Below are 22,954 nucleotides of genomic sequence, written 5' to 3'. Positions count from 1 at the left end.
ACAGCGCTGAGAGGCTGCAGGTTTTTTTTTTGGTTCCAGCCAAACACTGCAGCAGCTGATTTCACTGATTAGCACTCCTTCACCCAGAGAGGAGGAGCTGCTGTAGTCTTTGGTTGGAATTAATACCTGCAGACTCTTGGCGCTTCATGGCACACGGTTGCTTTCCTGCTTTGGAGAATTTAGCTGTTGACAGTCAGAGGGTGGCTGGTTTAAATCCCAGGACTGGCTCGGAAAATCGGTGGGGCAGAGTGAGAGAGACTTCAGAGTGACATGTGTGTTTGCATCAGTGTGTGTATGTGAGCTTACACTTGTGCATGTGCATGACTGCGTGTGTGCATGTATGTTGTAGCATTGTTAAAGGCTTTACTTGCCCTGGTTGGATCTGTCCCAACTCATTTCCACAAGCACCGTTTGGAACAATCATTCCAATTACCAACCCACCCAGTCTATCCACAGGAGAGCTGTAGTTTTAGACCGACAGAGAAGCTGATTACACACCACACACAGCCAATGTACTTACAAACTAGGTTCCTGACAGCAATTACCAGTGTCATTGATGTCCCCCTCTGAGCACGAGGTGTGAGAAACTGATGATCGACGTGTGCTGTGTTTTACTGGAGCCGCTTCCAGTCTGACTGCACTGGGACTGTGGGATTTTCTCAGGCGGTTTTACTCAGGCAGTGTGTGTGAGAAAATTGTGTGTCAGGGAAGCTACTTTACATGTGAAAAGACTCCCGCACACCGTCTACACTCACAATTTACAACATTTTATTGAAGAATTACAACGTTTCGGTTCCAGGTCCCCTCCTACGCACCTGTCTCCTGATATAGGTGCGAAGAACCTGCTTTCCTGAAGGGAAGCTACTTTAAAGGTCTATTTTCACAAGCTGCCAGCTATCGTCATATTGGATGCAGGTGAACTACAGCAAAGATACCCTGAAGAGAAATACAGTTTTGTTAATTAAAGCAGTGAGTTTACCACAGTGGGATGGGCAGGACTCGCCTTCACAACGGTCAGGGTGAAAGAAAAAAGGGGCATGGGATTGGAGGATGTCAAATCAAGATATGAGAAAAAAAAAGTGACATATTTGCGACTGATTGTTCCTTATTTTTGCTTTTTTCCAATTATAATCAGTAATTATAATTAATCAGACTTTTATGACAATCGACTAATCTATTAATCGACTAATAGTTTCAGTACTAGTCCAGAACGACAAAGCCTCAATTCTTGTACGTTCAAAATGAAACCCATGTGAAACCCAACCATGCTAACATGGGATTGCATAACTCCCAGTAACATGCATTGCTGTAGCTGTTGATTGGAGGCATGGAGGAGATCTCCATGGAGCTGAACACGATACTTACTGTAGAAACATGACGAGGCATACATTATGTACCTGTGGCTGTAACAGAGACTGCTGGACCTCTCTCTGCTCTGCTCTGACTCATTAAAGTACAAAAACACCAAAAATAAAAAAGACCTGCGATACTATAAACACTGGCTGCAAAAACGTTAGCGGACCTACCGACCTTCAGCACTTTTCCTCTACTTGACAAGAGTCTTTCTCTGACTCGTGACCCTCCGTCTCTTTCATGTGGGAAGCAGCTTTGAAGGTTTCCTCTCTGAAGGTTTCCCCGGGAAAACACTTCTTGATTCTCTTTTTTTTTCTTCCATATTTAGAAAGCTCCTTATAAAGTGGTAGCCATCAAACGAATCCCCCCCTTCCTGCATCCATCCTAACAACTATCCTCCACCAGCAACCGTCCTGCAGCAGCCTCCCATTCTGTCTCAAACATTGCAGATGGAGCTAAACAGGCACACAGCTCTTCTCTTTGAAATCAATATCATGATAGTCATAGAAGGATTTTTTTCTAGGCTCGGCTAGGTGATGTTAGGTGTGAAGTCAAACAACACACTGAAATTTTCAAATAGCTTTTTCATTTTCATCATCAATGTAGACGGCAGAATTGTGTGTTACCTAGAGCTGCAACGATTCATCGATTTGAGTAATTTTTTAAGAAAAATACGTCAAAATTCTCTGATTCCAGCTTCTTAAATGTGAATATCTTCTGGTTTCTTTACTCCTCTATGACAGTAAACAGAATATCTTTGGGTTGTGGACAAAACAAGACAGTTGAGGACGTCATCTTGGGCTTTGGGAAACACTGATCCACATTTTTCACCATTTTCTGATATTTTATAGACCAAACAACTAATCGATTAAGCGAGAAAATAATCGACAGATTAATCGACAATGAAAATAATCGTTAGTTGCAGCCCTAGTGTTACCATATCCCAAAATCACCATAACATCAACAATTATCGCCCAGCCCTATCTCTAGCGTAAATGTGAAGTCAGTGAAGCAGTGACACCAGTTACACCTGCTGCTCAAATATTTTACATGAATTGATATGATGATTGATATGATAAATTCTTTTGTAAGTAATTGAAGCATATCACAGTGCTGTTTTTAAGGTTTTCATCTTATCAGTAATTTTCGAGATAATATCTTATATTAAGATAATTTTGGCCAAGATAATCGATACTATCAAATTTTCATGTCGTTACCTTCTTCCCTTCCCTGTCAGTTCCCCCTCTTCTTACCAGAGCCTCGTGTCTTGCTTCTCCCTCTCCCTCCATTCCTCTTTTTCTGCCTGATTTCCTCCCTCCATCACCTCCCGGCCCCGAGCTACCTGCCCGTCTCTCTTCATTTCTTCTTCTGTCTCTTCCTTCTTTAGCCACTCCTTTCTCTCTCGCCCTCTTTTCTTTTCTTCTTCTCGCTGTTAAGTGGCCCATTGATGCTCCCTGCAACCCAGTGGGATCGCAGGTCTCTCAGCTGCTCTAACCTGGATAATGTGTGGCTCTTTTAATAAGATGCAATGAAGCTTACCACCTGCCAGCTTGCTCATCTCTCTCTCTCTCTCTCTCTCTCTCTCTCTCTCTCTCTCTCTCTCTCTCTCTCTCTCTCTCTCTCTCTCTCTCCCTGAGGAATCTATAAAGACAGTAGTTATCTCCCTTTCTCCCAGCCTGTCTCTCTCTCTCTGTCTCTCTCTCTCCCCATCATTTTCTTCCATCAGTGAGTGAGGGATGACGGTGGGTAACAGTGAATGAAAGCTGTCGGAGGTCTGGGCCCATTGAGGACAGATGATGTGACACGGTGACACCCGGCTGTCAAGACGCCCGTCACTCTCACCAATCAGACGGACGCACCCGCTCTCCCCAGCAGCCAATCGATGTCCTCCGCTCCGTCCCGTTCGGAGCCTCTGCCTCCGGGTGATTGGCATGTTGTCGGTGTGCCTCGGAGGCAGCCGGGGCCCAGATCTGCTCCTGACACGTTTCGTTTCTGGTGTGCTGGTGAGAGAGAGGTTTTTGGCGGTGGAGGTTTTCTGCTTTGGGCCACACTGTGCACGGTGCAGCTCAACACTAACAAGCGTGGGCGAACCGAATGTGCGAGAATACACACAGGCGGCCTTTCCACTGTCGAGTCTGACTCCGACTGCCTCCCACTGTCGGTCTCTACATGACATGAACGTAGACAAACACCGGTTTTCAACTCAAACCCCATCACGCACATAATAAGCTGCAAAAGTTTTCTGCCACCCAAAACAAACAGTCTGCTTATTGAGTGCTGTCGAGGAATGTTAGGAGAGCGGGTTAGCAGCGGTTGCAGGGATACACAAAAAGAAAGATTGTCATTTTATCTGATTGCTTCTAATCCTGCTGATCCAAATGCCGAAAATGCCTTGCTGTTGGATGAAAACCTTATACCTACCATACCTCCAAAATGTTTTCAGGAATTACCAAAAGCAACATTGTGTGTTTTGGAGTTTATCCACTGGGGTTTGGAAGGCATCCCAATTAGCAGGGATGGGACGCTCTTCTCTGTTGCAGCCTCACTCTGTGATTTAGGCTGACAAGATGGGTGGATTTTTACATAAAAATATCATGCCAAGTGCAGCTGTAAGTTCTGTGTTTTTTTTTTTTTTTGTGTGTGTAGCTGTAAACAGAAGCTGTATGCGGAGAGGCTGCCCAACACCAGCATCATCATCCCGTTCCATAACGAGGGCTGGTCGTCTCTGCTGAGGACCGTCCACAGCGTGCTGAACCGCTCGCCACCGCAGCTCATCGCTGAGGTCATCCTGGTGGACGACTACAGCGACAAAGGTACAGAGGACACACACACACACACACACACACAGGGGCACACACACTTACACAGATATGCGAGCACATATCTACATTCAGTGCTGACTCACTAGCAAGAATTTAGACTTTAACTGGAATGGCACTATCTTTCTCTCTCACAACACACACACACACACACACACACACACACACACACACACACATCCCCAGACCATTGAGTCATTTGTTTGTGAGTGTTTGTGAATGTGTTGCACAAATAATGAGCCACCCGGTAACAGTGATTCTGCTACGGCCCAAATTTGATCTCTAGACACACACTGTCTTTTGTATGTCACAAGCAAACACACACACACACACACACACACATGCACGCACATGCACACCATACTCTGAGACACAAAGATGCACGCACCTACACACACACATGCGCGCGCTCTCAAACACACCCACAGCCACCCAGAAGTAAGTCATTAGTTCAGGAGTGTATCTCACCGGTCCAGTCGGACATTCATTAACAAGAGCAGAGAGCAGCAGACTCTGCTGAGCGTGTGTGTGTGTGTGTGTGTGTGTGTGTGTGTGTGTGTACACGTACTAGGGTCAGGCCGATGTTGGTCTTTTATTAAGCACAAATATTGGTCAGGGTCATCCACCTCTGATATGATGAAAAAACCTGCAGTGAAATGTCATTTTTTTGGCATGAAAATGGAAAAAAAATGTAGATATTGAAAATACTGACTATGGGCAGCTTTAGTACAAAAATATTTGTATAGTACCGGCCCTGAAAACCCCATATTGGTCAAATCCTAGTGTACATGTACGTGTGTGTGTCTGCCTGCGTCCTAGCCCTCTTCAGCAAGTATTTAATTTTCGTCATTAATTGTGTGTGTGTGTTGTGTGTGTGTGTGTTTGTCCCTCTGTCCTCACTAGCTCTCTTAAGCAAGTGTTTAATTCCTAGTTAATTAGTCCTCACTATCACAGTTCCTCGCTGACGGATGTGTTTGCCTCTCGTCTCCACAGTAATGAAATGCACTTAGAGTCAGAGGTTCAGTGGTTCAGTGTTTCAGTGGTTCACTGGTTCAGGGTTCAGTGTTTCACTGGTTCAGTGTTTCACTGGTTCAGTGTTTCAGTGTTTCACTGGTTCAGTGTTTCACTGGTTCAGTGTTTCAGTGGTTCAGTGGTTCAGTGTTTCACTGGTTCAGTGTTTCAGTGTTTCACTGGTTCAGTGTTTCACTGGTTCAGTGTTTCAGTGTTTCACTGGTTCAGTGTTTCACTGGTTCAGTGTTTCAGTGGTTCAGTGTTTCACTGGTTCAGTGTTTCAGTGTTTCACTGGTTCAGTGTTTCAGTGTTTCACTGGTTCAGTGTTTCAGTGGTTCAGTGTTTCAGTGTTTCACTGGTTCAGTGTTTCACTGGTTCAGTGTTTCAGTGTTTCACTGGTTCAGTGTTTCACTGGTTCACTGGTTCAGTGTTTCAGTGGTTCAGTGTTTCAGTGTTTCACTGGTTCAGTGTTTCACTGGTTCAGTGGTTCAGTGTTTCACTGGTTCAGTGTTTCACTGGTTCAGTGTTTCAGTGTTTCACTGGTTCAGTGTTTCAGTGTTTCACTGGTTCAGTGTTTCAGTGGTTCAGTGTTTCAGTGTTTCACTGGTTCAGTGTTTCACTGGTTCAGTGGTTCAGTGTTTCACTGGTTCAGTGTTTCACTGGTTCAGTGTTTCAGTGTTTCACTGGTTCAGTGTTTCACTGGTTCAGTGTTTCAGTGGTTCAGTGTTTCACTGGTTCAGTGTTTCACTGGTTCAGTGTTTCAGTGTTTCACTGGTTCAGTGTTTCACTGGTTCAGTGGTTCAGTGTTTCACTGGTTCAGTGTTTCAGTGTTTCACTGGTTCAGTGTTTCAGTGTTTCACTGGTTCAGTGTTTCAGTGGTTCAGTGTTTCAGTGGTTCAGTGGTTCAGTGTTTCAGTGTTTCACTGGTTCAGTGTTTCACTGGTTCAGTGTTTCACTGGTTCAGTGTTTCAGTGGTTCAGTGTTTCACTGGTTCAGTGTTTCACTGGTTCAGTGTTTCACTGGTTCAGTGTTTCAGTGGTTCAGTGGTTCAGTGGTTCAGTGTTTCACTGGTTCAGTGTTTCACTGGTTCAGTGTTTCAGTGGTTCACTGGTTCAGTGGTTCACTGGTTCAGTGGTTCAGTGTTTCACTGGTTCAGTGTTTCACTGCTTCAGTGTTTCACTGGTTCAGTGGTTCAGTGTTTCAGTGGTTCAGTGGTTCAGTGTTTCAGTGGTTCAGTGGTTCACTGGTTCACTGGTTCACTGGTTTGTTTCAGGACTGATGGAGGGGAATCAAACCCACACACTTGTTAACTTTGACAAAAAATTGAAAGTGAAAAGTGACACTGATTTTACAGCAAATTATTTACACTAGTAAAGTCAAGGCAAGGTTATTTATAGCACATTTCGTCCACAAAGGCAATTCAGAGTGCTTTACGCAAGATAAATTACGACATTAGATAAGAAAGACGTGCCTCTTCATGCATCTATCCTGCATAAATAGTGTATACTGCGGTAGCCATTATAGAAGTTTCATACATTTTATTGTTCTTGAATGTTAAATAGTAGAACCAACCATATTTATATCTATATTTTGTCTCTCAGTCAAATACTTGCCATACCATTCTTTGGGTATTCTGATAGCTCAAAATGAAAAGAAAGAGTTAAGAGAAGAAACTTTCTCCTGTCAGTAAAGTTGATCTCTTCTGTCTTTCCGGCAAGATCTTCATCTTTTTGCGAGATGAAACGTGTCGTTTTCTTAGAGTCCTCCCACAGCTCTCAGGCCTTTTTTAAAACACACTTTCCCAGCGAGTAATTGACTTTCCCTTGGAACTGAACCACGTTGTTAAATGATTAATATGTACCCTTCCAGGCTAATTGGCAATACGTAACAATTCTCAGGCAAAATAGCAGCACCGTGGCCACAAAATTTGACTTAGTGTCGTAAATCATCCAAATTTTTCAAAGCAGCAGGCTGACAATACGGTCACACTCTCTCCCTCGTTCTGTCATTATGAAATGACCCGACCCCGCTCGTCTTTCGTCTTTTGTGTGCTTGACAAAATACAAAGACAGTTAAAATGATGAACTGCTGCGTAAACCCGCAGTGACAAGACACACTTAATTTTACTTTGTAATGTGCTTTCCTGCGCATCCATCCATTTTCTTGCCGCTTAACTGTGTCAGACTCGCGATGGCAAGAAGGCAAGCAGAGCAGCTTTCTCCCCCAGCAACTTCTTCCAGCTCCTCTCCCCAGGCATGCTGGGAAATGTAGTCCCTCCATTGTGTCCAGGATCTGCCCCAGTGTCTTGAAGATGATGGATAAGTCAAGCAACACTTCTGGTACACTGTTGGATCGCTAATGTATCCAGAGTGGTACCAAATGAGAATATATCCAAAATGGCATAAACGAGTACAGAAAATGAGACTGAAACTATTTACAAGCAACATGAAAATTATGTTAATCATGTTTGGAACTAAAAACGGCAGTAACTTATGAACAGATAGTAAGTAAGTAAGGAATGAGTTAATTAAGAAATGAGAACAGATACATTTTAGTGAGATTATCACGTGCTTTTCTGCTTTTTTCAGACATTTCCATTTCCTTTCCCATCTCTTGTGAATAAACAAGACAGTAAGAAATGAAACCAGAAAACAAACTAATGGAGATAATGGAGCTCATTTTAAAGGCATTTTCTGACCCTGCTGGTGTTGCAGCGTCGGAGAGAATAATCCAGAACGGTTTCTGTGCGGATTGATATTCCCACACAGGCGGCGGCTTAATCAGTTTGAACTATGGAGCCGATGCACAGCTTTGAACCCTTACATAATAAATCAGGGGACAAGTGCAATATTATCGCTGGGATTTAAGAGGAGGAGGGGAGAAAAGATTCATCATGAAAGTGTGGTTCAGAGCCGCCGTGTGACGCATAATTTCCTGTTCACATTTCCATTTCCCGAGGTATTAAATAATGCACTTAAATGTATGCACACAAAAGAGCGGAGGATATGAAAGGATGTTTTTGCTGGGGTTTGAAGGTGAATATGCTGCTTTTGTGTGTGTGTGTGTGTGTGTGTGTGTGTGTGTGTGTGTATGCCTCGCTGTGACTGGGGCTTCTTTGCTCAGCTTCAAATCGTTGCAGTCACAAAAGGACACATGGTGTTAAAGGGTGGGGTTGCGCAAAAACCAGCAAACCACTTTCTTAAGTACATACGCCCTTTACACACACACACACACACACACACACTTCTCTCTCGAAGGTCCCCTCCGCCCACTGGAGCAGGAAACCCTCCCAGTCACTCTCTCTGACTCTGATTAGCGTCTCTCAGCTTGATAGCAGCCAGCTCGCCTGCAGTAATACTGATGTCCTGTTATATTAATGTACACTGTTTTGGTTTGGTAGCTCGTGGACGACATGAGGAAAATAAACAATTGATGAGATGCTTTTTCGGAGTGCGGTTTTCTCCTGTGAGGTGCTAATTAGTTCCCAGTTTCTATGTCATGTAATTATAGCCATGCTGCGGAACAGCATTACAGGAACAACCTCGTCTCCCCTTATTTTTTTTTATTTTTTATTATAATTAATACAACTATTCATATGTGATTCAAAGGAACGCCTGATCATTTATATTCATTTCTCTGCACACCCCGGTCTAACTCTGCTCCGGTTGACTTTATATGTGATTGAAGCAAAAAAACAAAACTTTTCTCTCTTCCGCTTCAGGAAGTCACAGGAAAGTCACTCTGGTTAGTTGCAGGACTTTTTTTTTTTTCTTTTGAGGTGAAGCTTTTTCCTGGATTAATGTGCTGAGTCTGATAAGTTGGAGGCAAAGGGTTTTTCATGACATCATCAATTTGAAAACAAGTGTGAACTCATGAATAAGGGGGAACAGTGTTTTCTGTGTTTAGTCCTTTGAGAAACACAAAGAACAGAAGAGCAAAGTGTGATCAGGCTGTTTCCCACCCTGCCATGACGACTCGAATCGCTCAGAAAAATCCCAAGTTTTGCTCTGATTTCATTTGCTGGAGTTTGTTTATCACTCAAGTCTTGACCGGTTCTCCGCTGTACCTGCAGAAAGAGTTTGGATGTGCGAGTCCTCCCTGTTGTTTGAGCCGTCAGAAGTTAAAAGGAACTGGAAGCTAGACTGGGAACCAGTTGGTTGGGTGACATCATTTTGTTGAAAATACTAAAGTCATTTGCTTCTTTTGTATAACGTTGAAGATATTTGTCTGCAGTACTAATGCAAGATAGATGTGGTATCGGTGCATGAAGGGGGAAGTTTTGCTTCTCCATGAGCAGAGCAGTGGTCACAGTATATTTATTTCCCATCTGCATACTGTATACTGTATCATCTGCATTTGTTCATTGCGCCTGGCTGTTCAAGTTACAAAAAATCCATGAAGAGAGCATTTGTATGCATTTGTATGGACCCACTGCAACAATGGGTTCACAAAGATACAAGCTCTGGCTGCATTGCATTCTGGTCTCTCTCCTGCTCCTGTGGGTGGAGAAATTGGTCTCTCTCCTCTTCTACGATGGATTTCTCCCTGTATGATTGTTGAACGTCTCTCGGTGCAAAATGGCGGCTCTGGAAAGAAGCCCTCGCTCTTTGATTCTGAGGGACTGACACCAAAACCTGAAGCTTACCACTGATGTTTTAGATCGCTGATTGTCTAGTTTGAGCTGGCTAGGGTTAGTCTCTCAACTGTCTACCATTTCTCTTCTCTTCTCTTCTCTTCTCTTCTCTTCTCTTCCATCTCCATCTCCAACTCCTTTTAAGCTATAGCAAATTTGAGCTAAATCGGCCTCCTCTCCCTCACACCAGCCATGACACCGCCATCCATGTTGGGCCTCTTCTCTTTTCTCTTCTCCTGTTCTCCTTTGCTCTTCTCTTTTCTCGTTTCTTTTCTCTTCTCTTCTTGATTTGCGTTTGCTCTTCTCTTCTCGTTTTCTTTTTCTTGACATCTCTTGTCTTCTTTTCTCTTATTCTCTCCTCTTTTCTTTCCTGTGCTCTTCTCCTCTTTCTCTTGATTTTTCTTCTTCTCTTCCCTGTTCCTCTTTTCCCTTCTCTTCCCTTGGTGTCTCTTTTCTTATCTTGTCTTTTGTATTTTTTCTCGTTTCCTCTTTTTTTTCTTCACATCACTTATTGTCTTTTCTTCTCTTCTTTTCTAACTCCTATCCTATCACATTTTGACTGTGTGTGTGTGTGTGTGTGTGTGTATGTGTATATGTCAATACCTTATCTTGGGTCTTATATTCCTTTATTCACTTAGTTATTTGTTCACTTGTTTGTTTGTTTGTTTGTGTGTCTCTTTCTTTTGTTCATTCATGTTTTAATTCTTTCGTTCTTTCTTAATGGATTTAATTAAATATAGATTGTTTTATTACATAGTTTATTATATATATATATATTGATGTCAGCAGTGACTCTGCTCTTTCACAAATGTATTTTATCTTGAGCCTTGAGTTGTTTGTATCTCCTTCTCTCATACCACAGTGTGGGAAAATCCAACCCCACCCCCAGTAGAAGGAAGGAAAAATCCAAACTAAAACTCTTAACCGCCGTTAAAATAACAGCTATTGGTTATGTACCTTAGATTTTTGGGCTCATTGTCTCGTGGCTGTGTATTTTTCTTATTCTAGTAGATAACTGACCAAATGTTGACAGTGTTATGTCACATCCAGATATTTCCAGCAGCAATAATGGAGTTTGAAAGCAGAAAATGTTTCAGCTATCTAAAACATCAACGGTAAACGTCAGGTTTTGGTGTCAGTCCCTCAGAAGCAAAGAGCGAGGGCTTCTTCTTTCTAGAGCCGCCATTTTGCACCAAGAGACGTTCAGCAATCATACAGGGAGAAATCCATCGCAGAAGAGGAGAGAGACCAGTTTCTCCACCCGCAGGAGCAGGAGAGAGACCAGAATGCAATGCAGCATCAAGACAGGTTGAGTTTTGAGTAAGGGGCGAGACTCACTTTGTCTCAACTGGAACCTCTCAACTGCTCTCTTGCTCCTTCTATGCTATCCCTATCACTCTGTCCATCTACACCTATAACCCACAACTGAATGCAACAAGTTCAGGCTCGTTCTCTGGGGGTTGTGGAACGGAATTCTGGGAAATGTAGTAGACGAGGCAGGTTGAGGGAAAAACACTTAATCACAGCGTAACTCCTGGAATGTATTGAACATCACATTGATAATCTTTTATTAACTTTTGACCATGTATGATTGTGATTTCAAACAGAAACATTCTCATTCAGAACATTAACTTTTAGAAAATGGCAACCGGTCAAAATACCAAAAATACACAATCTTATTATACATTAAATAACGCTAAACAAGTTTATACCCATGAGTGATTCATAAAAATAACATTGTCTTTGCTTAGGAAGGCTGCAACAATCAGTATTTTTGGTGGAGTAACCCTGATTCTTTATCACAGCTTTGATGCGTCTTGGCATGCTCAATAAATACCCAATCAATACCTCATTAAGTTGAATCAGGTGTGCTGCTGGTGGAATTTAACAAATAGGCCTACTTAGAATGGCTGCGGTGCCTAGGAGAGACTGGAAATATCATCATTGTCACGTGAAAACCTTGTAACTCTGATTTAGTGATTTGTTTTAATTTTTTTTTCTTTTTTTTCATCATTTTCAATTTGTTTCACCTGTCATGTAACTATCTGGGTCATGTGACTGCCTCCCATTGGCTGTTGCTATTATATAGGTGAGGCCACACCCGTGTTGTCTGTGTTTAAAGCCCTGAAGAAGACCTACAGTGGTCGAAACATGTTGGCTTTTTTAATGATTTAGCCACTACAATAAAGGCTTTTTAAATATTTCCTTCCTGGAGTGCCTGGATTGTCCTTTTGTTTGTAGCACTCTTTTTTTCCCCGTTTTCCAAGAGCACGCAACACATTTTTGATCCTAGTTTGACAATTTAGAGCAACCAGTCATTTCCTTTTTTTCTGATTTAGTGATTTTCATGTTTAACTTAAACTGAAAGATTACACGGTCGTCTGTGTGTTGAGAAAGTTCTGTGATCCTTTGGCTTATGAAAACCTTTCAGAACCCACATTGGATAAACTGAAAAATGGCTGGTTGTCAAGCTAAAACCGAGGCTTTTTAGTTCCTGAAAAGATGACATTTTGGAGGTACGAGGTTTTCACCCGACAACAGAGCTATATTAAAGATCTCTAAAATACCGAGGACCCATTCGGTGAAAGTGTTAAACTACCTATTGTCATTTTAGACCAAATGTCTTCAGTTCCTCTGTAGCCCCAGTGTGTCCATCATGGTTAACGGCAGTGTGTGACGGAGCCGGTGCTTCTCAGCAGGACCGCTGTGGCTCACTGCACTATCAGCTACTCCGTGATGGAAAACTGTCATTGGCACATTGATCGTCCAATTACTCACTCGCTCTCCGGTGCCTGATGGGATCAATTACAATGACCGTCTGCAATACGTCAGGCGTCTCTGCCCACAAACCCTCCTGTTGCTGCCTGTACCCTGCCCTTAATCCATCCATCCTTCCATCCATCTCTTCCTCTGACACCTCTTGCTTTCTCCTTACTTTTTTAAAGTTATTTTTGCCTTTATTAGACGATTTCCCCCTCTATTAAGTGGAGAGAGATAGGAAAAATCGGGAAAGGGTGTGTGGGGGGGGGGGATGACACGCGACAAAAGGTCCTCAGCTGGATTCAAAGCCAGGTGCTTACATGGTACGCACCTTAGACCAGTGTTTCTCAAACCAGTCCTGAGGTTTTTGCTCCAGCTTTATTCTACCTGATCCAATTAAGGTGTCATGAAAATGTCTAGCCCTTAATTGGATCACGTGCACAAGAACCGGGCTGGAGCGGGACGTCCTGATGGCTCAGCGGTCTAAGGCGCGTACCATGTAGACAAAACATCCTGGGTTGGAATCTGGCCCAGGATCTTTGTCGCATGTCATCCCCCTTCTTTCATCCCACCTTTCCTGCCTCTCTACACTTGACTGTCCAATAAAGCAGAAAATGCCCCCCCAAAAAAAATCTTAACAAACAGGGATGGAGCAAAACCTCTGCCTTAGAGCACTGAGCCACCAGGACGCCCCACTTCCAAACAAACTGACAAAAGTAAGGATGCTTTTGTCAGTTTTTTGTCTGTTTGATAAACTTTTTAGATATTTTTTTTTGTGTTGATCTGTTGAGCCCCAAGAGGAAATACTGTTTTTCCTTGCCCCCCCTCCAATGAGGTCAGAGCGGCAGAGCGGCAGGTCCCGGCTGCTGGAGCTGGTAGGAATTCAGAGTCTTGCTCAAGGACACTTCAGCAAGGCGGATGCCTGCCGGATGCTTGCTCGACTTGAACCCAGGTCATCAAAATATTTCATAATTCAAATATTGCTATCCTGAGGCGGTTATCCTGAGGCGGTTCTGCTGGATCTGCTGGACAGCGGACACCTCAGCCTCCTCTTGCTGTCGGGTTCACGCTAACACACTAACCGTTAGCTTCGCTGCGGCATCTCGATTAGCTTCCATGGCCACGGGAGTAAACTTCCCCGGAGTTATTTTCAGGGCGGTTTTTTATTAATGTTCTCGTTGCATTCGCCTGCTTTAGAAAGCTGCTGTCAGCAGGCTCCAGCTACTTTTGAACCATGTTATCACCAGCAGCAGCATCACCATCTGCATGACAAAGATGGAGGGAGGGGAAAAAAAATGATTTATTCGAGAACACTGAATGTCATTATGAGAGTAATATTGTTCCCTGAAATTCATCACTGATATTTAGAAAAAAAAAGATATAGATGATTCCATTGTCAAAAATGTTTGTTGTTTTAATGGTGGATGTCTTGTTTTGGAATGAAACTCAGTGCAATGAGGAGACATGCGATAAATGGAGGAGAGGGATAAATTTAGTTACGGAGCGAGAAATTGGAGCAATCAAGACGAATGAAACAAACATTTAGAGAGATTGGGGTGGGGGGTGGTGAGAAAGAGGGGGCATGGAGGGAGAGAGAGAAAGAGAGAGAGCGGCCGGCAGAAGAGAAATGGAGGTGGATGCCTTAAACGGGCATGAATACATTTACGACTTTTATCATTGATTCATAGTGTTTCCAAAACAGAGTACGGGCTGGAAAGTGTTGGAAAGCCAAAAATCTCAGAAAAGTAGAAGAAGTAACCGTTGAGTCATTGGTATTGATCGGCAGCCCTGTTTACCCCCTGCAGATACATCACGTTCACTCTGTGCTACGGGGCCGTAAACATCTTAACGCGCCGCTAAAAGAAGACAGAGTAAACAGTTCCCAGGCTCGATAAAGAGAAAAGGAGGCGGGAGAGAAGAGAGGGTGAGATGGACAGAATGAAAAGAACAAGAGGAGAGAGATGGAGCTAATGGATGAGGAAGAGAGAGAGAGAGATGGAGACAGAGACGGTCTCGATGAAACCAGTTTGGTCTGATTTTTGCCTTGATGCAGGTAATGATGAGGTTTAGCTTGGCGAGAGGAGGGAGGGAGGACGAGGTGGGGGTAGTGATGGTGAGGTGTGTGTGGAGGGTGGGGGGTAGGGGTGGCGGGGGTAGGGGGGAGGCTTATGTGGTTTGTCTCACTCTTCATTAGGCTGTAATTGAATTTCCGTTGGCCATGCGGGGAGGATGCACCTCCCTCGCTCTCACTGCAGGGAGTCTTGGCTCGCTCTGCCTTCCCAGCTTCCCTTGACGCTTCCAAGGTTAGATTAACGAGAACGCCGCTTTATCAACCCAGAGGTGGACGCTACAGTCTGAGATCACAAAATTAGATTTCATATCATGTTCCCAATATTAAGAACTGGATTTGGAAAACATGCCTTCAGCTATGCTGCTCCGTTTTCTTGGAATCTGTTACAAAAAGATTTGAAGCTAAACTGAACTCAGAATTGATCAGTTTAAAGATCAAAACTGATGTGTTGAAGCTTATTATTGCATCTTTATTTTTGTGTTTTCTTCTTGATAATTTTTTTTTTATGTTGTATTGTGTTATATGAAACTCTCTGTATCCTGCCTTTCTTGGCCGAGGCTCTTGAAAAAGAGATGCAAATCTCAACGCGACTATCCTGGTTAAATAAATGATAGATAAAATAAATAATTTTCTCTCCTTACCATCGATCATCTAGACACGTCTGTGCAGGTAGGCCCATAGGTACCTCCTTTCAACAGTGTGTAATTGTTTTAGGGTGGATTTTCCCTTTCCCCTCTGCTCTGCTCTGCCTCACTCTCACGCCGCTTGCTGGTTTTATCACTCCGTTAACTCGTTTTGTCTTTGTAATAAAAGCTGTGTTTTTAGGGCCGTGGGGCAGGAGGCGCTGTGTTCTCTCTGTCTCAGCAGCTTTAGTGTAGCAAGTGTTTGTTTTTTTCCTCTGTTTTTAATTGAAGTTTATTCTGGGGACGAGAGCTGTTCCCCGGGGAATCGGGCTTCGTTAGCACCTCTAACCGTCCGGGCGTCGCATCGGCTCACGGGGAAAGAGTGAGAGATGGAGAGAGAGAAAGGGAGAGCGAGAGATTTGTCCTAATCAAAGCCTGTCACAGAGGATCTGAAGAGTGGTTACGAGGGACACGTCACCATGTTGGAAGACTGACAGCCAAATCAAAGGTTGTAATGTCGCTGCCTCTTTCTTCCCGACAAAACCTAAAATTATTTGGTCCCCTGAACGCTTCATGACTGCACAGAAACGAGTCATTCCCTTTGTTTTGTCTCGTTTCCATGAAGTGGTTATTATTATTATTTCTCTTTAATTGGAGTTTAATTTGAGAACTGGAGCTGTTCCCCAAGGAGCTTCATTAGCATCTGTAATAGTGGAAATAACTGATATCATGCCAGCTTAATTGGGGCATTGTTAACATCGGCGTCATCATCACCATCAGCGAGTTAAGCATTATGCAGCATGCAGGCAGAAGAGAAAGGGAGAGGAAGGCAGAGTTGGAAAGAAATGTAGGCAATGAGAGATAATGGGAGAAATGGCAAATAAGCGGTTTTGGGGGGTAAAGACGTGTTATTATGTTTTAATAGTCTTCCCTGGAGAGCAGAAGCCCATTTTCTGTTCCACTAATGGAGGGAAAAGAGGGGGGAAAGACGGGACAAATGGTGGAGGAGGAGAGAGCAGGGAGGTGGCGGGATAGGAGGAAGAGGAAGGGAGCGCTGATGTTGGAGTTTCGTATCTTCCTCCTCCTCTTTCTTCTCCTCCTCTGCCTTTTCTCGCTTCCTTATCTACTCCTCCTTTGTCTTCTTCCTCTTTTCCTTCTCCCTTTTCGATTCTTTCCCTTCTTTTTGTTCCTCTTCTCCCCCCTTATTCTCACCTCTTCTTTTTCTTCCGTGTCCTTGTTCTTGTATTTTTTCTTCTTTTTCTCTAACATCTTCCGTCTTTTCTTAATTTTTCAGCTCATGCATCTTTCATAGACACGTTCTGCTGTTGGAAGGAAATTGTATTTAGAAAATGAACAAACTCGATTATCTCAACAGGTTTGGTGGTGAGGAAGTGTTCCTAAACTGATACTCTGTGTGTGTGTGTGTGTGTGTGTGTGTGTAATTTATGAAAAACTCTGATGACTGTTCCTCTGAAACAAAGCTGTGACATCCACTGCTAGGATTTGGAAGATTACCAAAGCATCAAACCCCGGGGAATTTCTAAATGAAGCAAACCTAACTGCTGAAAGGATGCTGGAGGGAGGCCTAATGCCCCACAGGTTGAATCCTATGAAAAAGCCCAGTGCATTAACAGCCATGTGTCTCAAAATGCCCTTGAGCAGAACATTAAACCCCCGCCTGCACACTCATCCCAAGTCACTCTCAGTAACAGCAGCAGTTACACGCCCAAAATGTAAATGTGAATTCTACCCACGAAGGTTGTTTGTCGGTCATATGGTGCTTAAAGGGTTTTTAAGTAATAATCAGTGACATTTTTGTATAAATAACTGTCTGCTGTGCTACTGTCCAGTACTGATATATATATTCCACTGCAGTGATTCAACCTACTGTATATCCAGTTGATGAAAGCTTCTCCATTGTCTGTTCTAAACATCCGGTGTCTGGTAGCTTCTTATCCTGGGAAAAATCCTCTGCTGCACAGGAAGTGATGCGTTTCACATTTTCTGCTTGTTTGGAATAAATAGAAGAAGAGCTGGGTAGTTAGCATGAGCAGTGATAACGAGAAGGGTCTGACTGCAGACTGTAGTGCGTTCCTATGCCGATAACCGATGAGCGAGTTGGGTGTTCCCTTACTGCTAGAGAAGGATTGGACTCCCATCTTTCCTGCATACACCTTCCACTAGTAGCTAGTATTGCCCCGTTTCGGCTACTTTGCATACATAAAATTGCCAGTATAGAGGAGTCTTAGTAGATCATAGTATTTATGTGCATGATTTTGTTTGTTAAATTAATAATGCAGTGAAAAAACGCCTGTGAACGCCTATCGTTCATAAAAATTATGGACAATAGAGTTAATATTCCAGTCAGGGCAGACATGAAGTACATGCTGAGCATGGTGACACTAGCAGGCATGAGTACAACCGTTTACAGACAACAGCACAATAACTAATATAAAGTAATACAGTGTAGAGCAGCAGATTACCAGCGCTTCTCAGAAGAAGCAAAGACCTTGTAATCTTTTTGTCAATCATTTTCTCACAAAAGGCATTGTAATCTGTTGAACGGCGATGTCACTGGAGGCCACGGCATGAATTATCATAATAATTAGTGTGAATGAGCTACACCTAAGTAGTCTCATTATCAGGCTAGACCCTCCATTATTTACATGTAGCGATCAGTGCTACATAACGAGCACATAATAATATAAATAACTTAGTCAACACAAATGACTAAGCACGGGGAAACAAGCACCGTTTATTGCAAAATAAAAAAGTGTTTGTGTTCAGATTCCTTCTTGGTGTCTTCCAGGTCTTCCATCTCCGTCTCCGTCTGTTCTTCTGTCTTCTCCGTCTGTGGTACAGAAACACAGAGTGACTTTCTTCCCATTTAACATGAAGGGGGACGCCACTGAAAGGCACATTTTACCTCCCATTATGCATTCTTGTTGGCAACGAAATCTAAGAGTAAAAGAAATGAACAGCTACAAGTTAAACAATAAATAAAATAAAAATGAGGATCTTGAGGAATACTAGATTACATTTTGAAAACACAAAAGATGATGATGATTTTTTTTTGTTTGTTTTTTTCTCAGAAATTTGGATGGTGGGCGCCCCAGTAGCTCACCGATTAGAGCGCGTACCATATAAAGCCCAATGTCCACCAGATTTTTGTTTGATCGAGACGTTTATTGACTTGCGGGTGATGCATACAACTCAATCAAAGTGCATTTTCACGCTTGTCAGACGCAAGCGGATCCGGCAAAAATAGACCAGACTCGTAAAAAGAACGGACCGGCCGAAAAACTATTGACGACTGGGACGTGGAACAATCGACAGCATGCGCAGGACAAAGAGCAAAAAGATGCCAACTTGAACGACCGTTTTTTTTCTACTCCTACTTCTTTTCTATTCTCCCTCTTCTTCCTCGTCCTTTTTTCAGCTCGGTCTCAACAGAAGGCGGCGGCCGATGTCTGTGAGAAGAATTGAGCCGAACAGATCGAGGCTCACAGGCGAGATTGAGTGTGTGAGTGTTTAGACTCTAACAATGACTCTCTCAAGGACTAACAATCCCCACGGGGGTTTTTTAACAGCGGCGCTAAGAAAGAGTCGCCCGACAGAACGAGGTTTGCAGCAGAGATTTAGTGAACACAACAGAGGCAGCGCCGTGTTAACAGTGACTAACTGTGACTCCCTTTGGCCATCCATCTCTGTTGTTGTTGTTAGTTTACCTTGCAGCCCCCCCCTCCGTCTACATGCAGTCATTTCTGCCTCCTTCTCCTCCTTCCTCCTCCTCGCCTCTCCTCTATCTTACCCCTTCCTCCCCTACCCTTCTTCTCTTCTTCCTCTTCTTTTTAAGTCAAATTGTAGTCGAATAACAACACATTCTTAGACGCCCTTTCCACCTGACATTAACTTGCATGCTGGCTGATCGGATTGTAATCGGATAGCGCCAAAAAACACAAAAAAATCCAGGTGTAAATTCAACACGAATTGAGTCTGAATCTGATCATCCAAACCACCATTTATAACAAAGTGTAAATGCAGCATGTCTCCAGTCCACATACAGGAGCTATGTAAGCAAAAATAAACTTTTTTGCACAAATCCAACCAGGCCGGCAGCTCAGGGAGAAACGTCCTTGGCAAAAATGGATTGTGAAGGTACTTGTGGATGGGGAACAAATGAGATGAGGTGTTTACTGTCACATTTTAAGGACATACATTTTATTAGAGAAAGTGACAATCTAGCCAACATTTTGGCGAGGGAAAGAGAAATCTGATTTCACGGTGCAAATATAATCTAGCCACATCAGATCTAGACACAATCTGGATACCAGACGCATGGTAATGGGCTTTATTTATAGTGACGGCCTGGCATAAAGAGGCAAAACACCTCTTTATGGGGCGTTGGGTGAAAGGAACAGGGAGACCAGACAAGAAGACAGAGGGCAACAAAAAAACACAATAAAAACCGTGAGTCATGATGAACAAGACATTAGCGCAGACATAAGCTGGACGGACACACGTAAAGACCCAGAGTCAGCAAACAGCACAACAGATAACACCAGCAACAGCAAGGACACAGCTGAAAGCAGTTAGAATGGATGTAAGATGGAGTCCTTGAAGGCAGAGAGATGAAATTGTCCCCTCTTGCTTATCAAAATGCTGCTTTCATCATTTTACAGTGTGACTGCAAAGCTCACATCTGTAATATATCTCTTGTCGTAGCCTCGGTAGCTATTTAAGCTGTGTGTGTGTGTGTATGTGTGGGGGGGGGAGGGGGCGTGGTAAAATCCCCCCAGACTGGCTTATATCATCATAGACGCTCCCTCAACAGCCTTTTTTTTTAATGACGGCTGCAAAAAAAAAAAAAAAAAGCAACTTCACATCATCCCAGGCTGGCGCGGGGCGGAAAGGGAGGGAGTGTGATGGAGTTCACAAGGCCACTGGAATATTTTGTTGGAGGAATAAATTAGCAGCTCCAGTCTCTGGTGCTGTGCCAAGGAGTCTGGGAAGTAATCCACCACCTTGGAAGGAGAAGCTCAGGCTGCCATATTGGATCCACTGTAATTTGAGGCTAATTGAATTGGAAATCTGGAGAAAAAAAAAATAAATACTGCAGTGGGGTTGAGGTATGTGTGGGTATACTGCATGTATAGAAGTTTATGCAGCCAGTTTCTGAACCAAAATAAAATACGTCAGCGTAGTTTGAAGTTTTCTATCCTGTGTTTGATCCTAAATTTGTCACAGTGTATAAGTAGCGCTGTTTCTGAAAGGTCAGTGTGTTTATTCCAGATGTCGAGGAAACGGTAGATCACATCAGCGCTATTTACTCTTACACTTTGCGGGGCCTTTGAAGTATTACACTGATCTACTGCATGTGGAGCGGAGTAAAGTGGAGCCTTGTTCCAAAATAAGACGGAGAGGCGGAAGAGGAGAGCCAGGAACCTTTTTCCATTAGTGTTTGTGTTTTTGCCATTGGCGGCTTGTTAGTGTGACAGAGAGCACATTTGAAGAGTTTTCATCTTGCATACAAAATAGAATAAGAATAAGAAAAAACTACATAAATATCGACAATGAATTTGATCAGTAGAATTTCATTTCATATGTTTTTTATTGAATGTTTGTTCTTGGTGTAGCACGTTGTCCCTGTGTGACAAAGTTCCATTTATTTTTATTGTCATATCAGGAGCCTAGTGAACTAGATCACAGCCAAAGCACTGCTGCTGCACGCTTCACTCCTCCTGTCTTTTGCTTCTTTCCTTAATTTTTCTGGTTGTGATTATAATTTTAATTAATGGCGCAGTTTAAGGGAAGATGTGATCCGTTTCCAAAGCAGGAACAGATAGAGGGCAGTGGACACGAGGTTGTTTGGTGCACGGGGGTGACCCAGGCGTCGATGATAGTCTCAGCCCCCAATCATGTCCTGGGCTCCGGATTCTAATAATGACTAATGTGTTTGCCGACGTCAGCCTGCTCTCATTAGCGTGATTTATGGCCCCGCCGATTTTCAGTAAACCAGAGGAGCCGTATTCCAATTTATTCAGGTCAAATTAACCATTCATAATTAGACGTGGTAACCTTTCCCTCTTCCCTCTCCTCACTCGCACGCGCTGTACATGCAATGCAAATGTTCATTGTTTAATCTCAGCGCCTGTCATTAAGAAGGTGATATGAGAATCACCCCGTGTGGGCCGAAGGTTTAAATTAGCTTGAATCAATCTCCTAACGGTCAGTTCTTAATGGGCTGATTTATTGCAGCACGATATGGAGGCGACAGCTTGCCCTTTCTTCTCAGTGTGGCACCAAACCCATGGAGCTCCTCAGCTCCTGTTCCAGGAGCAGACCCACAGCCTGTTGCTCTGCCTAGAGCGGGTAACAAATAGGGATGGGACAATATGTTCATCTCACGATATGATTTGATACGCAATGTGGGGTTCAGGATTCAATACTGGGAAAAAAAAATCTGACTGTGCAGAATTATGTTTATTTCTGAGCCAAAAATCTTTCCAGCGATGGCATTGGCTTGCTAGAATGTTAACAACAATTTAAAAATGTCATTACAAAGTGACAATAATATAATTTGATAAATAAATCCATCCTTAGTTTTGAAGCTAAGCCTTCTATGATTACTTTCACACAGCGGTTCTTAGTCACTGCTTTATCACATGTAACTTTAGCTAATTTGAGCCAGAACCACCCAGTCCACTCCCATCATTTTATTATTTTACCTCAAAATGACCCAAACTGCACATAAAACGATCAGTCCTGTGAATCATGGCCCTCAGGTGTCTCACAAATGTGGCCTGGCCAATTCTCTTTGACCTTTATGAATTATTACCAGCAGAGGCCTGTCTGACACTTTGACAGTGCTGTTCTCTCCTGATTACTGCTGGTCTAGTTGGCATTGGTTGGCTTATTGTTTTGTCTAGTCTGGTCTGGTCTGGTCTGGTCTTGTCAGGTCTGGGTTGGCCTGGCTAGTTTAGCTTGTCTGGGCGAGTGATGGGATTTGATGCTGTTTGACTCGGGGAGATGGGCTGTCACCAAACAGACTCAACACTAAAAACACAGAGAGGGAGGAAGAGGAGAGAAGAAGGTAGGAAGTAGAGAAAGCTAAATCTGCAGAAGGCAGAGAGACAGATTGGAGAACCTGGCTCCAGGTTTGTTGGCTGGTCCTCCTGTCTTCAGCGATCCAGCTGTCGGTTTGGATCAGACCTGCCTCCCCACAGATCCCAGTGGCCAAAGACAGAACTGCTGCCAAGCAGCATCAACACAGAAGGAAGGGCTGAGTGGCAGGAAGGAAGGAGGGAGGATGTAGGGAAGGAAGGAAGGAGGGAATGAATGAAAGCAAAGGAAGATTAAGGAAGGGAACAAGGCAGTATGGGGATAAGCACATTTTGTCCGTCACTTTAGCAGCTACAGTTAAGCCTGTAAAATTTTAATTTGAAAGGGCCGTTGCCTTTCCTCCCTCCTCTCCTCTGATATTCAGAATCCAATTAGTGGCTGTTGGAGGGTTCCTCAGCCACACCGGCCCATTTGTAAGACCTGCAACCATTAAGGACGACAGGCAGAGCTGCTATTTTATTAATGTCTGGCTTTCCTGCCTGCATTCTGCAAATAATAGTCCCATTTTTTTCAGGCCTTGCCAACTTTAGCTTATTTTTCAAGATGAAACCCCCACTGGTCT

General features: G+C 43.4%; 1 protein-coding gene across 2 annotated transcripts in view; it reads left to right on the top strand.

Annotated features, from left to right (window-relative positions):
- The window catches only part of LOC139641481 (polypeptide N-acetylgalactosaminyltransferase 10-like), a 96,307-nt gene that overhangs the window by 32,292 nt on the left and 41,061 nt on the right, over positions 1 to 22,954 (top strand). For both annotated transcript variants that reach the window (XM_071515894.1, XM_071515893.1), the window contains exon 4: positions 4,000 to 4,166. In XM_071515894.1, the coding sequence (XP_071371995.1) occupies positions 4,000 to 4,166 (167 nt within the window). The remainder of the gene's footprint in view (positions 1 to 3,999; positions 4,167 to 22,954) is intronic.

The sequence above is a fragment of the Centroberyx affinis genome, unplaced genomic scaffold (assembly GCF_046629955.1).
Source record: "Centroberyx affinis isolate AG114_WGS23_722 - 3 ecotype Tasmania unplaced genomic scaffold, CSIRO-AGI_Caff_v1 ptg000377l_1, whole genome shotgun sequence".
Taxonomy (NCBI): Eukaryota; Metazoa; Chordata; class Actinopteri; order Beryciformes; family Berycidae; genus Centroberyx; species Centroberyx affinis.
The sequence above is the reverse complement of the archived record's forward strand: the minus strand, read 5'-3'. Positions and strand labels throughout refer to the sequence as shown.